Source organism: Ambystoma mexicanum, chromosome 4p, assembly GCF_040938575.1.
Source record: "Ambystoma mexicanum isolate Mex_15411 chromosome 4p, UKY_AmexF1_1, whole genome shotgun sequence".
Classification (NCBI taxonomy): Eukaryota; Metazoa; Chordata; class Amphibia; order Caudata; family Ambystomatidae; genus Ambystoma; species Ambystoma mexicanum.
The window spans coordinates 447,417,379-447,440,680 of NC_090927.1; the positions used below are offsets into that span (position 1 = coordinate 447,417,379).

Sequence of the window (23,302 nt, forward strand, 5' to 3'; positions counted from 1 at the left end):
CCAACACAAGTGCTCTACCCCTCCGGATAATGAGGCAAGGCGCCAAGATGTCTTTGGTAAGAAGGTACTATCCGTGGGTGCTACAACTGTGAAAGCAGCCAACTCTTTGGCTATTGTCGCCAGGTACGACAGGGAAATGTGGCACAGACTAGCCCCTGTACTGGACCACCTTCCGGAGGAACATCGAAAAACGGCTATGTCTCTGGTACGAGAGGGCGAAGAAGCGTCGAATCATGCAATTAACATAGCGGTGGACCTGGCGGAGTCAGGCTTTAAACAAGTAAACAACGGGGTTGTTCTTAGACACCAGGCTTGGCTTAAGTGCACCAACTTCAGGCCCGAGGTGCAGTATAAAGTATTGGACATGCCCTTCGAAGGTGACCTTCTTTTTGGAGAAAAGGTGGATGAGGCCCTGAAAGGCATGAAGGAGGACTCGGATACGGCACGCTCGTTGGGTGCCCTTCAAAGTGGAAAATGTTTTTGATCTTTTCGTCCCTTTAAAGGGGCATCGGGCAATTCAAGATTCTCTGCATCAAGGGATAGATCCTTTGGCAGATCAGCATACCCTTCCCAGGGATATAGACGCGCCTCTCAAAACTCAAGCCGGCGCAGAAATTTCCAGTCATCCAAAAGGAAACCGGCCTATCCCGCGTCGACGAACAAACAAAAAGACCAGCAATGACGGGAAGCGCACCGTTCTGGGAGGAAGAGTGTCAAGCTGCGTCCAAGAATGGGAGGACATCACAACAGATCAGTGGGTGTTGGACACAGTGAGGTACGGACATTCGCTACTATTCAAATGCAAACCTCCAAAATGTCCACCGGTATTCCTACCCCAACCACATCTGAGCGTTTTGCTGCAGGAAGTAGCACTTATGTTACAAAAAGGTGCCATAGAATTGGTTCCTGCATCGCAGAAAGGCCAAGGGGTATACTCGCGGTGTTTTGTGGTAAAAAAGCCAAACGGAAAGTGGCGTCCCATTCTCGACCTGCGCGACCTCAACAAGACCTTACAGAGCCAAAAATTCAAAATGCTCACGCTGCAGGAAGTAATCAGGTCAATTCAAGTGGGAGATTTTTTGGCGTCGCTGGATCTACAGGACGCGTACTTCCACATACCTATGTGTCAAAAACACAAAGTTTCTGAGGTTCATGGTAGGTCGGACACACTACCAATTCGCAGTGCTTCCGTTTGGTCTCAAATCCTCCCCAAGAACGTTCAGAAAATGTTTGGCACCCGTGGCAGCCTGGCTGAGAAAGAAAGGGCATCATGTATACCCGTACCTCGACGACTGGCTTGTGAGGGGATCCTCCTCGGCGTCGACCAACGACAGCGTACAGGCTACCTTACAGCTTCTGCAACGACTGGGGTTCGCAGTGAACTTCGAAAAGTCCTCTCTAAGGCCATCGAAGAACTTAAAGTTCTTGGGAGCTCAATTCGAAACCCAGTCAGGAATAGTGAAACCTTCCCTAGACAGAATGTCAAAGATCAGTCGGCTGACGAGTCAACTACGTTTACATGGCACACTCTCAGTGAGAAAGTATGTGGCGATCCTAGGTTCCATGGCTTCCTGCATCCATCTAGTAGCCAACTGTCGATTGTTCATGAGGCCACTTCAGGAATTCCTAGCGGACAGATGGAAGCAGGCCACGGGTCGGTGGTCAGACAGGGTAACCGTCGACGACGACGAAATCATCCGAGCCCTCCAATGGTGGAAAAGCGTTCACAACCTGGACAGAGGGGTACCTCTACAAGAACCAGAATTTCAGCGAACCATCATCACGGAGGCATCCCTGACAGGCTGGGGAACACACATGGACAACTACCAAACCCAGGGCAGATGGTCCCCGACCGAATCACTCCTACATATCAACGTACTGGAACTGAGGGCAGTGAGATGGGCCTTGAGGTCATTCCTCCCACATATCAAGGGGTTGAGAGTAAGAGTGCTGACAGACAACACGACAGCCATGTTCTACTTGATAAAACAAGGCGGCACGAGGTCCAGGACTCTGTCCGGTGAGGCTCAAAAGGTATGGCATTGGGCTTTGAAACACAACATATCTATAGTGGCTCATCATCTTCCAGGAGTGAAGAACGTACAAGCGGATTCCCTAAGCAGAAGCATGGCCCAGATACACGAGTGGGAGATGGACACCATTCAGCTGCAGAAAATCTTCAAAAGATTGATCTCTTTGCAACGAAGGAAAACAAGAAATGCGAGCAGTTCGCGGGCAGATGGCCTCAGGAAGGATCCCTAGGGGAAGCGTTCTCATTTCCATGGACAGACAAGTTCCTGTACGCATTCCCTCCGTTTCCCCTTATACGGAGAACAGTACAGTGGATACGCAGATACAAATGCCGGGTCATTCTAGTGGCACCGTATTGGCCGAGACCACCTTGGTTTTCTGACCTGCTGCCTCTGTCGTTGGAACAACCGATAACATTCCAGAAGGTTCCGAATCTCCTGTCCAGGGACAAGGGAACAGTGTGGCATCACAATCCGGACAGCCTCAACCTGACGGCCTGGCTCCTGACTTTTCGGAATTTGGCACTTTGAAAGTTTCGTCGGATTGCCGGAGAATTCTACAGGCGGCTAGGGCTCCTTCCACCAACAAGTCATACATCTGCAAGTGGCGAAGGTTCTGTATGTGGTGTCAAACGCAACATGAAATACGGCCTTTAGAAGTAACTCCAGAACAAGTTTTACCGTATCTTCTTCACCTGGCAGAGAGTGGGTTATCCTCGTCATCCATAAAGGTGCACCTGGCGGCCATCTCAAGGTTCACGAGGAGGAGACAGTCCTCTCCGTTATTCAGCGACAGACTGGTGAAACATTTCATGAGGGGTCTTTTTAGAACTTTTCCCCCAACGAAGCGGTTCTCACCAATATGGAGTCTAAATGTGGTGTTGGCGGCCTTAATGAAGCCACCTTTCGAGCCAATGTCCTCTTCATCCATGCAGTTCCTGTCATGGAAGCTAGCTTTCTTAATTGCCATTACATCAGCTAGAAGAGTATCGGAGCTACAGGCATTGGTCATAGACCCTCCATATATGAGATTCTTTAAGGACAAAGTGGTGCTATCAACTAATCCTACTTTCGTCCCGAAAGTTCCGACGGTCTATCACAAACACGCGACCATTGTTCTCCCTACTTTCTTTGCGACCCCGTCATCGACGGCGGAAAAGGCTCTTCATACTCTAGATGTGAAAAGGGCGTTGAAATTTTATCTGCAAAGAACACAAGAACTCAGAACTACCAGACAGCTGTTCATCGCATACGGTCCGTCGACGAGAGGAAAGGCAATTTCCAAGCAAGGACTGGCTCGATGGGTCTCGTCGGCGATTGCTTTTAGTCACTCCCAAGGCCGGGAGACCCCTACAAGGGCACCCTAGAGCCCATTCCACAAGATCGACAGCCTCTTCCACGGCGCTGTGGGCAGGAATTCCTCTGACGGACATCTGCCAGGCGGCGGCATGGTCAGTCCCACACACGTTCACACGCCATTACTGTCTGGAAAGGCAGCATGCGGATGAAGTACAGATGGGAAGGGCAGTTCTGCGCCATCTGTTTCAATGAGGTAAGCCAAAAACGGTTAAGCTTTTGTCTTTTGCCTTGTCTATTTTGGTTCTTTAGTGTGTCTGTTTTGAGCAATATATATATGTATGTATTATGAATATGTATATATCAGAAAATATGTTGCTGCTTACGTGCCTATATATATATTAGGTTTTGGGGTGTTTTTTTGTGGTGTATGTTACATTGCATTCTCACCTCCTTCTTTTAGGATACTGCTATACAATCTATTCTAAGCATGTGAATCCATGAAAGATCCAATGCTGGAGAAGGGAGTAGTTTCTTACCTGTAACTCCATTTCTCCAGCGTTGGTATCTTTCATGGATTCACATGCGCCCACCAGCCTCCCCGGAATGCAATGTGCAAGATATGTGCATAAGCAGGTTCTCCTTTCTACTTTGGAGGGGCCGAAATCTGACGGGACCCGCGGGGGCGGGGCTTTTATACCACTACGTCCTACGGGGCATGCGTGAACGGCCCCAGAGAGGACGTAGATGTGGATAGGACACACAAGTGTCGGAAGTTTTTTCCTATAGGAAACGACTATATATGTGTACCGAGGGTTCCCAGTCTGACGACTGGGAATATTCTAAGCATGTGAATCCATGAAAGATACCAACGCTGGAGAAATGGAGTTACAGGTAAGAAACAACTCCCTTCTTTTGGGGCTGCTTGTGCAAAAACAATCTGAGGAGTATTTCAATCATTGTGATATACGGTTTTAAAAACGTTCAGTTTGTCAAAAATAAAATACCCTGCAAGTTAGTATATCCCAAATTGATCACATTCAGGTATGCAGAATTCATCTAAGAAATAAGCCTAAGCCTACTTTGACTACCATTAAAGGTTTTGGTGTTGAAATTGCAGGGTTTATGGGAATTATATTAACATTTTGAGAAGAGAGTATGGTTGCAGCAAAGGCCGACTTATTCATAATAGATGGTGACCTGCCACCTATATACCCTTTATATAGGAGGCAGTATCACAGAGAACAGCTTACAGGAAAGCTGCCTCTACCCGCAGGAATCATGCAGGTCATTCTGTTGCATGACCAATGGCATGTTTGACTCCTTTCCACCTCCTCAACGCCCTGCTCTCTTAACTACCGAACTGGCTCAAGGTGCAATTCCCTCTCCTTACTATGTCTTGAATTTTCATCTCCAACCTTTTCTATTTTAATCTCCTGAACTCTTCAGCCTCCTCCTTTACACACTCCTTCCCTCATTCAATGTCTCCTCTAACCAGTTCCTGAATACACTGCTCCTCAACTGTACTTTCAGCCTCCTAAATTATACACTGCTTTGTATCTATGCCGTCTCTGAAAACGTCCTCTAGAATGCACACCTCCTCAAGCATCCTTCCAGCCGCCTCCTCCTTAATACACATTTAGCACTCTTCCTCTTCTCCTCTGCTGACGCCTCCACCTCACCACCCTCCTCCTCATCCCTCATTGGTAACTCTCCCCCTCATCTGTACACATGTTTATATTCCTTGTACTCCTTCCTCCTGCCCTTTAACTCTCTTACTAACCACCTCACGCCCTCTATTGTTTCTCTGAACCCTCTCCTTACTCTCCACCCCTTCATTACTTTCTATCACCAGCCTAATTTCTTGCTTTCTTGCCACCTCTCTCCAGCCTCCTTGTCCCTGCACCAGGTGCTTCTGCTCTTGCCTTCTCAAACACTCCTTTTCTGTCTTCAAACTTATAACCTGCTTCTCCAAAGCTCAATTCCACTGCTTTTCTGGGAGCTTCTATTAAAGGTTTGCTGCAGGGGCCTCAACGTGATTTGCTTAGACTGGTGTAGGTTGCTCAGTGGCAGCAAGACTGGGTAGACCTTCCCCACTAGAGAGCACATCTTTAAAAAGGACAGCTGCCATCTTCGATCACATTCCAGAATATATTCTCTCCAGGGACGAGTGGCAGCTGCAGTTTTCTCGCCATATCTGCTGCTGGAATATTCACCCCTTCTTAGGAATTTGATGTGGATGACTGACTCCCCCAGGAGTGGACACAAGTAAATACCAGATCAGTGCTGGACCAACACTTTAATGATTGGAGGTAGATGAAGCACCAGTGCTTCTGTTGGAGGTTTCCCCCTGATTGGTTGGACTGTGGGAAGGGATTGCATTTCCTCCTTTCCCCTCGGAGTACTAACTAGGGGAGGAAGTAGAGTTCTCCGTGACAGTCCTCTGTGGGGGGGTCAGATGGTAACCCTCTGGGCCACTTCACTCTTTACTTTAGTTTTGCTGATCTAAAGCCAGTAAATGTGTCCATCCTGTTATTCCTTCAATAGAAAAGCGGGATTGTGGGAGTCACCCCTTTGTGAAGGGTTTTGACCCATGCTGAATCAATAGACTGGGTAGATGTGGGGATGAGCTGTCGCCGCCCATCATTCCATCCCAGAGTCGAGGAGAACCGCGCAGTTGTGCGCATACCAAAAGCGCCAGGGGTGAAAGGTGGTGCCAAAGGAAAAATAGCAGCACCTGTCAGAGCAAAAGCGCTTTTAAATCACCTCTGTTTCTTTGAGGGCAAGCTCCAAATGTCAAGTTCAAACATTGCAAGATAGCTAATACCGGAGACCTTTGTTCAAAAATCCGTTTTACTGATGTCAAAAAGTTGCTGAAATCATGGGCACAAGACCAATCTAAAGATTCGACCTTCTTGTGGGCGGGGGGGGGGGTTCCACATAACCACTCTAATGTCAGGATGCCTATCAGAACAATAGCAAAAATCTCCTGTCAAATTCAAGACAACTCCTAAATGGATGCAGTACCGACAAATTCAACAAGGCAGCGCTAGCGGTCTAAACTCTGACAGGGAAACTGTATTTAGGAGTTGCAAGAAGGGCAGGGACTTCAAGCCTGTTGGTTAATTGAAAATCTTAGCCACCTGCTGTTCCCAGAGGCCAAGAGGCTGAGAACTCTTAACACCCCAGAGACTCACAACAGGAGGCAGGATATCACATGGCCCTTCTGAGTGAGAGGGAGGGGGTTTACCCTTCAGCCTGGAGGAGAGGGACAATACCCCTTTTCAGTTGAATGGGGTATGTTAATTTTGAGTGTTTCCTGTCAACAGCCCTCTGCCAGCAAGGGGAGACATGTGATCACTGACTCACCCAGACTTCTGGAGGCGGACCCAAACACTTTGGGGAGTTGAATTGCAGCAAATATATATTTTATAGAAACATTGATAACTTATTGTAACCAAATGACAGGAATGTACAACTTTGAGATACTTAGTATGAAAAATGCCATCACGATTTGAGTCCAAACTCCAATTTCTACGGTGTTCTAGGACCAAACCCCGCTATTTATTGATATTACAGACACCGGGTTTATGCTAGAAACCTAATAAATAGCTGGAATGTGTGGAGAAGGAGGGTGTACCTTTGTATAATTTTTGATGAAAACCCAATGTTGCAAAACCCACTAAAATCGAAAATAAGTTGCCATTTTTGAATGCAAGCTCCTAGAAACGCCAGAGTCGGAACAGAGACTACCTGAAGCAATGTGTAATATGTACATGTAATGTCAACCATTTTTGTACCTGGGAAATATGTATTTGGATCAGAAATAGATTTGTGTGCACATTGGCCAGGGGAGTGTCATTTCTGCAGGTCATAAAAATGACATCACTCTGACACACTATCCCTTCCCAAATCAGGGACCAAAGAATCTATTGACCTATCAAATTAAGAGAGGGGCAGGATTAGTGAAGCTAGCCTCTCCACCCACTTTCTAAACACATAAAAGCAGACAGTGCAGGACAGATAGGGGATTCAATTCCATATGCTACGGAGCGTGCTGCCCGACGACTTCACATCCAGAGATCTAACACTTAGACTTCCAAGCTAAACAGAGACTACAGAACTTTGAACCAAGAAGGCCCACTGCAAGCAAAAGTATTTGTCAGCAGGCCTCAAAATCCTTTGCAAACTATTCCACAGCCGGGTGAGCTGTCTGAATTCTTTGCCAAGAACTTTTGCCAGTACCCAGAAAGCAGTGTTACATCCAGAATCCACTTGATCCGGACCGGAAAGCAGAGTAGTATCCAGAACCAGAAGCCGCTGTATCCAGAGAGGCTAGACCAGCAGAGCAGAGCTGACCCAGACGCTGTGAGCAGAACCGCCCGAAGTCCAGTCCAGTTGACCAGATCCGTGACGAGGCCCATTCATTTCAAAATTAGGAGCGAGTATCCGCAGAACTGTGCAGAACCCAATCTCTTAGTTAAAATAATCTAATCCAAACTATTTTAACCTAATTATAACAGTCTCTTAGAAATCGTGTCATCTGTCATTTTGAAAGCTGCACAACCGTCACCTGTCATTTTGAGTTTACTTTAAAGCCGGAAAACTACCTTCACAAAATCGTCTGTATCTCTGGAACCGTTTGTCCTAGGAACGAGATTTAACTTTCCTCTGAAAGCTTAGAATCTAGGCTTTCCAACAAGCATAGTATTGTATTTGATTGTATTCCTGAAGACTGTGTGTGTTACTTCCATCTCCTTGCATTTCATATGGGTGGGGGGTGAATTGCCACCAAGGGAAAAGTGAACATATTATCTCTTGTGAAACCATATCAGTTTATTTTCTGTACTGCATTGATTCCACCTTGCATTTCCTTGAAACCATAAAGCATTTCAGCTACCTCATCCTCTATACTACTTCTAAGTAACCAAATCAGTTTAACAGTAGAACAATATCCATTGTTGATCACTGTCATATTTAAAGTGTGATATCCAATATTAATTTATTATAAAAGTGTGATAGATATATATTGTCATATTTCTCAAATAAACCTTTTAAATTTGCAAAACAGACCTACTTCTTGTCTCAGTGGGGTCAGGGGGATTCTAAGAGAGGGGTGTTATATAAGGGTTGTCATCCAGAGTACATGAACTGGACCTAAAAATATATCAATAAGGGTTTCCCTCAGCATCCCAGACTAGGCATTGACTTAGCTGTAGTGTTGAAGTGAAGCCGCTTAACACCTTCTCTTCCTCGTCTGTGGACCAAGTCTGGTTAGGGATGGATTCTCATGTCCTTCTGACTAGTTACCCTGGGCGGAGGATGGGGGTTCTTCCTACTAAGTTGTATTTTGCAGTCATCCTTTCTGGATGTTACTGGCTTTCTGAACTGAAATTGGTAACTTGGCCTCTGGATACCTCTGGTCTCAGACTTGAAGATGGCATTTACAGGTCATATGAAGATGATCACTATATCGTAATGGGCAGTAGAAATGTGTGGACAACTGGAATCTTTTACAGTTAATGAACCAATCGCGTTGATAATGGGTCTACATGGAGGGAAGGTGTAGTCTTAATGCTTTTTTGGCAAAGGGTAGAGAATTGGTATAACTGCAAAAGCTGCATATTAAAATTACTTCACTTCATTTATCAATCCAGCATTATATCAAAGATGAATGGGTTCTCTAATTAACATCTGTAAGTGATTAGTTGGATTATGTTTTAATTCAGTATAGCACATAACATTCGACAATTGTCGTTCACCTTTGTTGATGTAGTCCGATCAATTTGTTGTCTTCAGTATATGAACTGAATTGCAATTGAATTCTCTTTTTATAATACAACCACTTAGTTTTAAATACAACCACTTAGAGTGTTAGGACTAGTATTGCCTTACATTTATGTTTGCATTCTTCTCCTATTTTAACTTTTTGCTGAAGCCACTAGAAAACTGACAGGCTGTAATAATAATTCTGGAATGTAAAATAAATACAGTAGTGACGAATTATACATTTTAATGGTAACCGTTAAAAACACCAAACATTTGATATATTTCTCCAGCATTGAGTCGTGCATGCATTCACATGCAATGAATATTCCCCATTGTCAGGCTGGGAATCCTCTGTAATGTGTAAAGCCGTCTAGCTTTAAACTAAAACTGCCTATCGCTTGCATAGCCTATTACTGTCATTTCGGATCATACTGCTGCAGCCAATGGCATTTGTCCTCAACTCCACCTCTGGTGGCCATCTTCAGATTTTCACAGCATATTTTAGTGTAGGGAGTCCTCGAGTTTTCGCTCATCGACTTGCTCAAAATATTTTGCCTATTTTTCAGACAAATCGTCCTAGTTCTTCATCCGTCACCGTAGTGATGTGCCAGTAACAGGGATCCTTTGCCATTAGCCAAATGTCCAGTTCGTGTGGGGCCATAAACTACGTTTTGGGCCTACTGCACACGCCATGTCAGAGGCTGAGCAAGAATTGCCTCTTCAAGGCCTGTTCAAGATGCGTCCAGAAGAACGTCAACGCAGTTGACCGGCATCAGAAGTGCATTTACTGTCTGCAACCGTACCACGACATGGAAAGAGTTTCCATGTGCCAGTCTTTTTCCTCAAAGACGTGGAAAGATCGCCATCCGAGGTTGGTGGCGTGGCATGAGGAACGTAAGGCCTCTAACTCGGCGTCAGTACGCTGTCATGCCTCTTCCATAGCTAGCAAACTAGTCAAAGATGTCAAGGTACTTTGAGGACGCTTCCAAGAGGACGGCACCAAAGAAGGCGAAGTCATCACATTCTCCAACGCCCTTGTTGATGAGCACCACGGCTGCAGCATCTTCATCAGCTGAACTGGAAAAGACCATAAAGGGGACACCGCCTTAGATGACCCCAAGGAAGTCGTCGGACAAGATATCGTCAACAAAGTCTACATGGACGACATCGTCGATGGGAACACTCAACATCGTCCGCCAGGCTGGTGGTACCAGCGTCCATCCCATCGACTGCTTTGTCGACTATGTTTACTGTGTCTACCGTTACTATGGCTGTGTCCAGGGTAGCATTATCACCAAGACCTCCACCAGCCCTGAGTGGGTTGGCGGGTAGGGCTCTACCTGCTCGCTCCAGGTGCGCCTGTGATGGCCGCTTTCCCTAGAGGCACCAGCAATGGACAAGGAGTTTCTGCTGGCCCTCACCTTTCTGCCTAAGCCCAGGAACCATCCCCTGTTTGGGGGACCCAACTCTCCACCCTCTCTGAAAGGGAAGAGGAGGAGGAATCTTTGGAAGACATCTGCCCAAACCCGGGTGAGGGGCTTGACGATCGCGTCCCACGGCCGGCTCCAGAGCCTGCACTGCCAGTGCAACCAGCTCACCCTGAGAGTCCCTCCCTGATTCAAATACCTTCAGCTCTGAGGGGTGTCTCATTGGACATTTTAACCACTTTCCAAACTGTGGTATTGGAGATTTAGCAACGCCTACCGCCAGTGACCCCTTGGGTCCCACTGGTCCCCGGCCCAGTTCCTAGGCTGAGTCCACCAAGGCCTCTTAGGCAGGCACTACCAGTCCTGCAACTGCCACCTATCCCATGGCTCCCTGCCATGGGGGAGCAGGACTGGACTTGCACTGATACAACCACTGATACCGACATGGATATAGATGGTACCCATGGAGCTGATGAATACCAGCACTATGTCCCAGCTGACGGTGAGCCGCCGGATATGGTTGTCCATGATTTGATCGAAAATATTTTAACTAATGAAGAAGTGACCGAATCTATTTTACCGAAAATCGAAATTAACTTTTTACTTGTACATTTTTTTTTTATAATGAGGGGGAAGACCCCCCTCTTAACCCTCCCTACCCTAACTTTTACCCTTACCACACACCTAACCTCACTTATTATGCACTACACATATACCACTTCACCTACCATTTTTGGTCAAATAAATTCGGTCACTTCTCCTTAGGTAAAATTGTATTCTGTAAAATCTACGGTATTGGCCGGATATAGATCGGTCATTGAGAGACTCCAGATGAGGTCAGTTCTTCCAGGCGATGATGTCCTGGGCTGCTCAGCTCTTTAACCTGGTCCCAGAAGAGAAGGAGGGATTTTTGTTTCAACATTGCGAATCCTCCAGGAAGACCACAGTATCAGTCCTGCTGTTGGACGACATATGGGATGACGGTTTGGTAGTGAACCGAAGTCCTGCCTCTGCACATGCTAAGAAGGAAAGACTGGAGAAGTACAGGGTCCCTGACATGGTTCCAAAATGCGTCGAAGGCCATCCCACACCTTACTCAGTGGTTTCAGCTGCTGCAAGAAAGAGGTAGTTGAACCCGGCATCCTCTTGCTCAGTCCCGCCTGACCAGGAGGGCAAGAAGTTGGATGCGGAGGGCAAGCCATTACTAGTACTGCAGAGTCTACAATTAAGGCTGACAACGCCCTAGCCATCCTAACCCGTTACAACAGTCAACTTTGTTATAAAATGGACCCAATTCTAGATTTCCTGCTGGACAAGAAAGCATATGCCATGGCCATTCTTCAGAAGGGTGAGGTAGCATCAGACCATGTTATAACAATCGCCCTGACATCGCCAACTTCGGCTTCAGGCAGATGGAAAATGGTATTCACCTATGCCGCCAAGGTTGGCTCAAGGCAACCCACTTCAAGTAGGACGTCAAGGCTAATCTTGACGACTTGCCTTTTGACTGGGAGAACCTGTTCGTCAAGGTAGTCAACAAAACCCTCCTGGCCACCAAGACTGACAGAGACATCTTGCATAAGGTAGCCTGATCGGGATCTGGTTCTGAGCCCCCACGTCAGCACCCTAGTGGGAGGCCAGCTTGCACAATTTGTCGACAAGTGGTGCAACATCTCCACAGACGAATCGGTGCTCCCCGTTATCGAGCAGGATCACACTGTGGATTTTCTTGTCAAATGTCCTCGCATTCCTCCATTGTCAAGAATAGAACCGCACCGAGCCCAGCTCAGCAAGGAGGTTCAAGCTGTTCTGCAAAAAGGGGTCACCGAGTCTGTCTCTCTGCGCCTCTAGGGTATGCTCCACATACTTTCTGGTTCGCAAGAAGTCAGGCGGATGGAGACCCATCCTAGACTCAACAAATTCCCGAAATTCCAAAAGTTCAGGATGGTCATATTACAGCACGTGCTCAGCTAGCTGGAAGAAGGAGATTTCCTGTCAGTACTGGATTTCGAAGATGCTTTTGTCCCCATCTGATTCATCTGAAGCAGCTGACATTCTTAACTTTCGTTATCCAAGGCAGGCACTATCAATTCAAGGCACTGCCCTTTGGCCTCCAGTTATCCCCAAGGGTTTCCACCAAGTGCCTGGCCCCAGTGGCAACAGTCCTTCACCGAAAGGGTGTTTATGTCTACCCCTACCTGGACGATTGGCTGGTCCGGTCTCGTGCCCAGGTGGCGCAACATACAGCAGAGACGGTCCAGACTCTAACCTCTCTTGGATTCTCGATAAACTATCCCAAATCCGCACAAGACACTCTGTTCCTGGTGGCCGAACTCGACACAGTGGCCTACCTGGTGACCCCATCGGAGATCATTGCTATCCTGGGAAATGTCCAAAGACTTTCCTCTGTCGGAATGGGACAGTCCCTCCATCAAATCCCTGTTGGTGATAATGTCCTTGTGCATTCATCTGATTCCTCATAGCCGACTACAAATGAGACCGCTTCAGGAGTTCATGGAAACCAGGTGGAGGCAGATCTCCGGCTCATGGAACCACAGGATAGCTCTCAATCAAGATTTCTGCCAAGCCCTGCACTGGTTGTCCATTTGCCCTCACATTTCGCACAGATATCCCTTCACGACCAATGCCTCTCTGGAAGGTTGGGGCACTCGCACAGGACAACTCTATGCCAGAGGCTTATGATCCTGGAGTAGAAGGTGTTGCATGTCAACGTCCTGGATCTAGGGGCAGTTATTTGGTCTCAAGTCTTTCAAGCGTCGGCTCTTGGGACAGGTAGGAAGGGTCTGCACGGAATGTAATACAATATGACCACCATGTATTACATAAATAAGCAGGACAGGACGATGTTGCCCGCCCTCTCGCTCGAGGCACAGAACCTGTGGTGCTGGGCCATTCCTCACTGGATGTTTCGTTTTCCATTCCACCTGGCAGGCGTTCAAAACACCATCGCAAACTCTCTCAGCAGGGAGCTGCCATACTGCCAGGAGTGGGAGCTCCAGCAAGCTCAAGCATCTGGGATCTTTGACGAGGGGGCCAGCCTCAGATCGACCTATTTGCGACAGCAGTCAATAACAAGTGTCAGCTTTTTGCCAGCAAGTATCCTCAGGCAAGAAGTCTGGGGGGCGCCTTCTTGTTTCCATGGCAAGGCCTATTCCTTTATGCATAGGTTGACAATTCCGCTGCTCCTATGTGTGATCAACACACTCAAACTATCTCACTGCAAAATGATCCTCATTGCCCCGGCGTGTCCCAGACAGATCTGGTACGCAGTCCTTCACCCATCAGTGGTTCCGGCCATCAAGCTGCCCCCTCTACCGGACCTGCTATCCAAAGAAGGAGCAGCAATCTTCCACCACGACCCATCACCTCTGAACCGGTCGGCCTGGCACCTGCAACCTTAGAGATTGGGCATTTCTCGCTGTTGGAATGCAAGAAGATTCTAGCCAAAGCCAGTGCTCCGTCCACACTTGCATGCTACCAACATAAGTGGAAGCATTTTACAGTGTGGTGTCAGTCACAGAAGATCTCTGCACAGCACTGCAACTGCTGTCTTATCTGCTCTTGCTGGCTAAGGCTAGCCTTGCCCATGTGCCCATCAAAGTGCACTTAGCCACAGTATCCCGGTATACCCGGGCTCCAGCCAAGTTCTCCCTGTGGTCTCACAGGCTCGTAAAGGAGTTCCTCAAAGGCCTCTTCAGAACATTCCCTCTAGTGAAGGTTCCCACTGGTGAAGGCTCAACTACCACTCCAGCGTGGGAGTTGAACGTGGTCCTGTCCGAACTGAAGGGTGCTTCATTTGAGTCAATGCATCAGACATATTTGAAGTTCCTCTTGTGGAATACTGCCTTCCTGGTGGTGATCACCTCGGCTAGGCATGTTGGAGAAATCCAGGCTCTATCCTGTAAGCCTCTGCCAAATCAAGGTGGTTCTGCAAACTCATCTGTCCTTAATGCCAAAGGTCCCGTCTGGTTTTCATTTAAACAAACCTTTGGTCTTGCCAATTTTCTTTTCAAACCCTTCTGCGCCTGCTGAAAGGTCACTGCATTCTCTCGACATGTCGCGTGCCTTGAAATTCTATGTGGCACACACTAAAGATTTTCCAAAGTCTTCTCAGCTTTTCGTCAACTTTGGACCTGTGGGGCATGAGAAGGCTCTATCGAAGGCTTCCATCTCCAGGTGACACTCCGGCTGTATCATGGACTGCCATCATTACGCCAACAGACCTTTGCCAGGCAGACTGAGAGCCCATTCCTTTGCCTCGACTGCTGCATTGCTTTCTGGTGTTCCCCTGCTGGATATCTGCAGGGCTGCTACGTGGAGGTCTACCCACACCTTCACGAGAATGTGTTGACAGAGATTCCAGGGAGGAGTCTTGTGTCGGACAAGCAGTGTTTTGCAACTGGTTTTCTTGAGGAGAGTATGTTCAAGATGTAAGTCTTGTTGCTTCTGTTGAGACATTTTGTATGGCCTGTTGTGTAATCATATTCATAGTATGTGAATCCATGCAAGACCCCATGCTCGAGAAGGACAAAGTTACTTACCTGTAACTCTTGTTCTCCAGCATGGGTCTTGCATGGATCCACATGCGTACCTTCCCTCCTTCCCCTCTATGGCTCTTTGATTCCTACTGCCACTTTACGTGCGCTGCCAAATCTGAAGATGGCCAACAGAGGTGGAGTTGAGGAGGACCAATGTCATTGGCCGGGCAGTATAACCCAAACTGACAGTAATAGGCTATGCAAGCGACATGCAGTTTTAGCTTAAAGCTAGACTGCTTTATATATTAGAGGATTCCCAGTCTGACGACGGGGAATAGTCACAGCATGCTGGAGAACAAGAGTTACAGGTAAGTAACTTGTTCGTTAGAAAGGGTCTTTTCACAGTATACATAGACTCTACACAGAAAAGGTTCCATTGCAAGCATGGTTAGATTCATATTTTTATACAGTGGTCTGTAAAATAGTACCGGGAGTGCAGCCACCGGTTTGAATCCCTGAGGAGCAACTAAGACCGTTCTTCCAAAATCTGTAGTATTATTTAATTGGTTAATAACGCTTGTTCTTATAAGGCTTAAAAACAGATGGAATCTTGCATAAGAAGTATATAAAAGGTGATTCTGTACATTTATGGTTTACCTTTGATGTCAATTTTTAGGACGGATATCAGGTCTGGAGGCCGAACTTAAGAATGGAACGGGGGCTTTGACGAAGGCTGATATGGAAAAGAGACAACTACAGGAGAGGCTTGCAGGGTTGGAAAAGGTGAGAATTAATACTCATCCTTGCACTACCATATGCTTTCCAATCTCGTCTCTAGATTGCTTCATTGCTATTTTTCGGTGTAGTGATAGCTAAACTTTTTGATATGTGACATGATGTATGAGCAGAACCTACTCTTTCGTACACCAAAAACATGCACAGTATGGGATGAAGTCTGCCATCATTACCTGATAGCAACTGAAAGCATTTTCTGTACCAATTATGATGGCGAAGTCTATATAGCTGGAAGTCCGAAGCTCAGCCATGTAATCACACTTGCATAGTGTATTTATCGACCCATGTCATGGTTGTCAGTGTGATAAATGAGATGAAACATATTACGAGAATGATTTTTTTGTTATTTGGCGTATCTAAATTAACCTTTTTTTTTTTTTTTGCCTTGGCTTCAGTGTACTTTCTAGTGTGAAATATTGGCAATAGACTTTTGATGCAAAAAAAATCACCCATATGTAACGGCATTAGAAATTGTGACTATGAAGTGGTTTCTTTGCACATTTTCCATCGTTGAGTCATGTTCAGAGATATAAGGGAGGAGTTGAGGAGTTCAAAGACTACCCAGAAAATATATTAAATCCTTTAATAACCATATGCACAGCGATGTGAAATGTAAATTTCTCTTTTAATGTTTTGATTCACAAAAACATTAGAAACAAAACACTATGCATCCAAACCACTTTGGATATCTTGGATGCTCCTGGAGATGACATATTGACCTGTCAAACGTGGGAATGTTTCCCTTATGGCACATGGTTGCACACCGGCATGACTCTTTGCACTTAGACTCCAGGTCCTCCATGAACCTACCATGTATACATTCTATATGCAACAAGACAGTACTATCTGTTGATAAAATGGAAATTGTTCAAATGACATAGAAGTACATTTTACACTGCTTGAGGCTATTGATAAAAAAATATTTCCTATGGGATAAAGAGTCTAAATGACATGCACGCATGCCTATATGATACAAATATGGAATGATTGCAATCCAAAGGACTGGCACCAGGCCATGTGTTCCACTGGGGACAACATGAAAAGGTTCTAAAAACAAAATGGTTATATTGGTATTTCCTAAAGAAATTTACAAATGTAAAGATGGAAATGTTCATAATACAGGAATAATTGGTGATGGGTTAAAAAAAAATACTAATGCATTACATAGAAATGAGTACTTTTGGTGGGTCATGATCAAAGTACTGTAATGCTTGTAAGGGTAAAGTTGGGCAAATATTTGCAATACAATAATTATATAATTACTCTGTGGGGAACATGTGGATGAACAATGTCACAATGTTAGTGCATCAGTGCCATCAGCAATCTAAGTACTGAATGGGCGAGACGAGCAGCCCAGATGTCACTGAACAGTAGAAGAGGATTGTCTTCATATAGATAGGCTCTGCAGGTCGAATATTCTTGGCAACAGGTGTTTTTATCCAATGGGGGTATGAGTTGGCAGCAAATACATTAACACCAAGTCGAGTCAGCTCCCATTCGACTTGGTTCAGGATCAGGAGAATCATCCTCGCTGTCACTCCCTTCTTATGGTGGATCTTGGCTTTGTCTTGCTCCCATTTCTTCATCTGTGTATTCTAGTTCTAGTTTGTGCATGAAACCCATGAAGGTCTGCCATTGAACATTTCTAAAGTGCTTGGTTGAAGCAAGATGCACAAGGGAAGACAAACAAAAGAACAGACATGTTGCAAAAAAAAGTTTAAAAGAGTATTAGTTTACTAATTATGTAGAAAACATATATTTGCAAATACAGTTACATATAAAGTGACACTGGTAAGCAAGCAGTTTGTAGTAGTAAACATTCCAAAAGGAAATGTGGTTAAAATGGCGAACATTGAATCATTTCACAATACTAAAGTTATAGATCACTAATGTAAAATTAAAAAGATCAGCAGAGAGATACTAAGATAAATGTGGACGAGACAGTGGAAAATCCTTTAATTGATGAAAATGGTGGATGCTTATGTCTATGGATGCGAATATGTATTCCTGCAAATACTAGACAGTGCATTGATAACCAAAATATTGAACAGTATGTGGCAGATGGTCAAATCCGTACTTATTCAATAATCGATATCGTAGATGCAAAATACAAGACACGCGTGAATAGTACAGTGAACACTGAAAGTGGCTTTGTTGATATGTATTGAACACCGAAGCGTCTTGTGCATTTCCGTGGTCACTCATGATTCGATCTTAAGGAGCCTGAGATAACGTTATCCCATGATGGTTGTGGGGAAAACATGTGGGTCACAGTGATAAGCGTTTCGAAGTGTAAGTGAAGCTCTGCAGGAAAGGAAAAGTTGACTACATTGTTGTGTGGTGCAGAGCGGGTGCCAGGAGCTACGTCTTTGGCTTGATATTAAAATGTCCATGCAAGTTCAAGGGACAAAACAAAATGCACACAGCATGATTTCAGATTGCTTTATTGCACCAAAATAAACGGTATATTCCTAATGATCTTTTGTTCAGTTCTCCAAGTAATGGTCTTATCCCATATTGATGGTGTTAATGTTGTGTTTCGTGGCATTCTAAAATAAATGCTGAGGTTTCTAAAAGCAACTCTCAATGCTGCTGCCCAACTGGTTGGTTGTACGAAGAAAATTCAAAACTCTTTACTGGTTGCCTTTCAAGTCACTTATAAACTTCCAACTTTATTGTGTGGCTTTTGAAGTAATTCAGTTTCAGAAACCAAAATCTCTGGCAATCCTTGTGTTTCAGAGTAAAGAATTGATCCATTTCGATAGACCACTAGTGAAGAAATTGTTTCAAATTTGGAATTCTTTATTACTTTACACTTCGCATCTCCTCCTTAAATTTCATGAGGATTTGAAGACTTCTTTTTTCCTAAATGAAGTGTTTTTTTTAAAATTCTTATTGGGCATGCATCTTGGGACTGTTTGATTTGGGTTTTAGATTTGGTTTTAATGGATGTATTGCTATTGCATCTTATTTTAAAATGGTAAAGCGCTCTGTTGCCCAGGTTTGCGCTTCAACACGTGTATTAAAAATAAAATATCCTAACATAAAATGAAGAAACTTCTAACACAAATCAAAAAGAGGTTGAAAAGGAATGGATTGTTAAATATTGAACAAAACACATAGAAACAGAACGTGCATTAAGCAATAGTCTAATTCAAAATTCCTAAATTAATCAGTAAACCGATGCTTGACAAGGGAATCAGAAAATAAATCATCAGGTTGTTTGGTCAGTGGTCATGCATTAGAATGAATACGCTGTTTGGTCATTGGAAATGTGGCAGGGCTAAAGGATCCTGCTCGCACCTACTATTGGAATGTACTGTGAAATGTTTATGGGAGGACATTTTCGACAAGATCGGTATGGTATCCAATCAGGTGTTGAGAATAGACAAAATGCTTGCAGCATATAATTGCTGACCAAGAACCTTTGACCTGACGAGACATGAAAAATCGGGGCTCAAAAAAACATTACTGATCGGGAAGAGGCAGAAGATGAAGTATTTTTTACAAGTGTATTTGCATTTTGTAAGGGTGCAGAAGTAAGTCTCAGACACAATCTGAATCTCAATTAAAAAAAGTCCCTCACTGTCATGTCCCAAAGACCTACTTCTGACCCTAACACTAATAACCTAAGCTAAATGTGCAAGGATGTTCTCTTCCAAAGTAAAGTGATAATGACAGTTCCTGCCAACAGAAAGGTTCCCAGCATATCTATTCATCAAAACAACAAAATAAATCTTCCACAATGTGTAACTCCAAGGATAGGGGGTTTGCTCCTTTCCCCTAGACTCCTTCTGGTTCTACTTTTCCTTCCTTTTCTCTTTGAGTCCCAGGCCCCATATCTTCTTGGATGTACTTCACTGTACTCTTATAAGTTCCCTTCGGTACGAATCTCAGACTCGTAGTTCTGTTTATACCAACTTGGTGTACTCTTCTGCCAAGCATAGGCTCTCCTCTGAGCTGTCTCTCTTGCTCTGTGTCCCAGGCCCTCTTACTCACACATTCTCATGTGGGTGCGGGTCCCAGACTCGCAATGTGTGGTTGCAGTAGCCTGGTTTACTCGCCTGACAAGCGTACTCCTTCTTGTAGACTGTCTCTTTCTCTCGGGGTCCTAGACTTTTATTCTTTGGCTCTTGTATGGGTGCAGGTACCGACCCGCAGTGCTCTGTTCCAATAGCTTTTTTTACTCTCCTGCCAAGCCTATTCTCCCTTCTGTACTGTCTCTGCTCCTCTTAGGGTCCCAGACCTTCTTGTTCTCCTACTTTCATATGGGTGCGGGTCCCAACCTTGCAATGCTCTGTTGCAATAGCTTGGGTCACATTCCTGCCAAGCATATGCTTCCTTCTGTACTGTCTCTGCTTCGTTCAGGTTCCCAGACCCTCTTGTTATCTCACTCTCACATAGGTGTGGCTCACAGATCCTCTTATATCCTGTTCCCCACTTCCTCCCGGGCCTCCAGCACCTCTAGGTCTGGCCATGTACCCGTTGCTGTAGTTCACATCCTCTGGGCAGCGGTGCTTCCCTCAACGCTCAGGCAGCGTATGGGCGTTCCCTGCGGTCGTCCGTGTCCTCACTGGTCAGCTTGCATTTGGGTTTCTCTTCTCGGTGACGGTCGCTCCACCATTCTCGTCTTCCTTCTCTGGATGGGTCTTTGTTTTCCAGTGGCACGCCGGATTGTAGGGCGCCCGCAGTTTTGCTCGGGCAGCATGTCAAGTAGCTCCTGTTGCTTGTACTACTTCTGCACGCGTCTTCTGCTGCAGTCCCCTGTTCACCAGGTTCCAGTCTCCCGGGCTTCATTATCAGAGGATGGCTCTCCCCATGTTAGTTTCCCTCTACAGATTTTTTTTCCCTTGACCAATCAAATGCTTTTTCATCACAATACTTGAATTGGAGTTATATGGGAAACAGTTGATCATTTCAGGGCTACCAGTCCGGTCTAACATAGCAGGTTGGTTGATCTCAGAATAAAATATATTGCCATTAATTGGTCCCGGGAAGGAGAGTTTGGCTTGGTGAATTAGGGAGGGGGTCTCATGAAGCGGAGGAATACTGCATTTTCTGGGAATGGTCATCCCTAATCCCATAAGGGGCTTCCTCTCCCATGTGATCCTTCCCTGGTGCACCCAAACCCCCCCTCGGGCTGGCTTCGATTGTGATGGACAACGGGTTCCATAGGGGTAAGTTGGGAGAAAGACCACAAGTGAGGGGTAGCACAAGGGAGCATGGGACAGTGAGGTTGAGTGCAAAGGAGTGGTGGAGGGAACAAGATGAGTAGCTAGGTCAATGTACCTGGCATCAGTACACAGAAGTTGGGGAAGGATCTGAGTAGGTTGTAGAGTGTGTGGGTAGTGAAGTTGAGGAATTTTTCTAGAGTGAGGAATAATTAGACGGGGAGGCCAAGGAGTAGGCACAAGCTCTATGCCAGGTTGCTGAGCAGAAGGCTGGAGATGTCTTTTAATTGAGTACAAAATGGCTGATTTGTATAAATGTTGAGAATGTTAATAGGCGCAACAGAGGTGGTAGTATTGATGAATTGTTGCAGTCGGGGGTCGCTATTACAAAGGACCCAAGGTTGTGAGCCTTGGGCAAGGGAGCAAGAATGCCAGGAGAGGATGTGATTGGTGGGTAGAGATAGCAGTGGAAGCTGGGAGAAAGATTATTTCTGTTTTTGAAGAGTTCAGCATGAGGTGGCGCAGAGGCATTAAGTGAGGGATTCCGGTCCGCAGTTAATAGGTTCTGAAAGGGTTGGGGGGGAAGGAGGGAAAGGAGATTAATATTTGAGTGTCATCAGCAAAGAGGTGATTGTGAAAGCAAAGAATGAGATGAGTCTTCATAGGGCAGAGGTATAAAAAGCAAAGAGCAGCGGTCTAAGGTCTGATCCTTGGGAGATGCCGACAATGAAAGGGGTGATATCATAGGTTTGGGAGTTCCAGGATATTTTAAATGTGCAATCGTCCAGGTAGAAGGCAATCCAGGCTAGAGCCAATTTGAAAAACCGAAGGTCGTGGCGAGTGAAGCGAGAGGAGTGGTCAAGCAGTAGGGTGGTCTGAAGGGATGAGTATGGGTGAGAGGTTGAAGCGGTGCTACATGAGTGCCAGCTTGGTGGAGTGTTCAATTCAAAGACCATATTGAAGTGGATCTCCAAGGCCATTATCCACCAGGTACTTAGTGATCCAATTGAAGACCACCCACTTGGGAACCTTTGAATGATGAGGTAGGGGCAAGCGGGGTGACTGTTCAATGGGATGTTGGGTCAGCAGAGGGTTTCTTCAAAAGGGCTAGGACAGATGCAGATTTGAAGGAAGGTGGTAGGGCTGCAGCCTGGATAAAGATGGTATAGTATTTGTCCATTCGAAGGAGTTAAGGGGTCAGTAGGGGCACAAGATGTTTTGGCACTGCAAATGATGGTTACTAGTTTAGGAGGAGGTAGGGGAGAAATAGTCAACATTAAAGGGGTTGCGGGAGAGGTGATGGAAAGATGGGGGGGGTTTAGGAGGGCTGAGAGTCTTGACACTTTTGGAGGAAAAGTAGTGAGCAAAGTCATTAGCAGGGGAGGAGGCAATGGAGACTGGCCTGGGAGGTATGAGCAAAGATTTGATAGGGAATTATTGTTTGGGAGTTGGGGGCTGGTTGTGAAGGGAGGAGACTTACGTTTGTTAAGCAGAGGGATTTGGCAGGTTCCAGTGCAGAGTCGAGGGCAGCAAGAAAACATTTTTAGGCTAGAAGTAGAGTGAGGGTTTGAGATTTGTGCTAACATCTTAGTTCATAGCACATATTTGTTTTGAGGGTCTGGCTCTCCAAGGTGATCCAAAGGTGAGGGCCTTGTGTGTGCAGGATATTTTTGGTCAAAAGGAGTCATGAGTGCATATCGAAAGTCTGAGAAAGCACAGTCAATGGAAAAGGAATGAATAGGGGAGAGGTCCTCTTATTTTCAAGGTAAAGAGAAAGATAGTACTGCCTGAATTTCCTCTTGGTCATTGAAGAGTGGAGAGGAGGAAGTGGAGGTGGTGGAGGTACGGAAGAATTAAAGTGAACAATTGAGTGATTATAGGCACTAGAGTCAATGGAGTGGCCAGAGGAGGAGAGCGACATAAAGGGAAAGATAAGGTTAAGAGTGGATAAGATAGCTGTGGAGGGAGCAGTCGTTTTGGATGGCGTTAAGTTCCAGATGGGTGGCTGCAAATGACTTGGGAAGGTCAAAGTCCCCCGGGGATGGCAATGGGATGTTGTTGGGAATTGACCGGAAGGTTGAGGTCAGGTGAAGGAGTGTTGAGGACCAGGGGGTCGCTAGAGAGCCAGAATAGAGGAATTGAGTTGTGGCATATTCAGGAGGGCCAGGTGATGTAAGATGGGGAATGGGTGCAGTGGTGAGGGTCTAATATATAAGGGGCCCCACTCAGTCAGCCCTTCCTAGTAGTTCTGGGAGAGTGGGAGAACGTATCTGTCAATGTGGTGGGCCAGTAGTGTAGCAGAGTCACAAGGAGAG

At 45.7% G+C, this 23,302-nt stretch overlaps 1 protein-coding gene across 3 annotated transcripts in view; it reads left to right on the top strand.

The window, feature by feature from the left end:
- The window catches only part of ROCK2 (Rho associated coiled-coil containing protein kinase 2), a 1,440,935-nt gene that overhangs the window by 1,116,271 nt on the left and 301,362 nt on the right, over nucleotides 1-23,302 (top strand). For all 3 annotated transcript variants that reach the window (XM_069605961.1, XM_069605962.1, XM_069605963.1), the window contains exon 16: nucleotides 15,698-15,804. In XM_069605961.1, coding sequence (XP_069462062.1) covers nucleotides 15,698-15,804 — 107 coding nt within the window. The remainder of the gene's footprint in view (nucleotides 1-15,697; nucleotides 15,805-23,302) is intronic.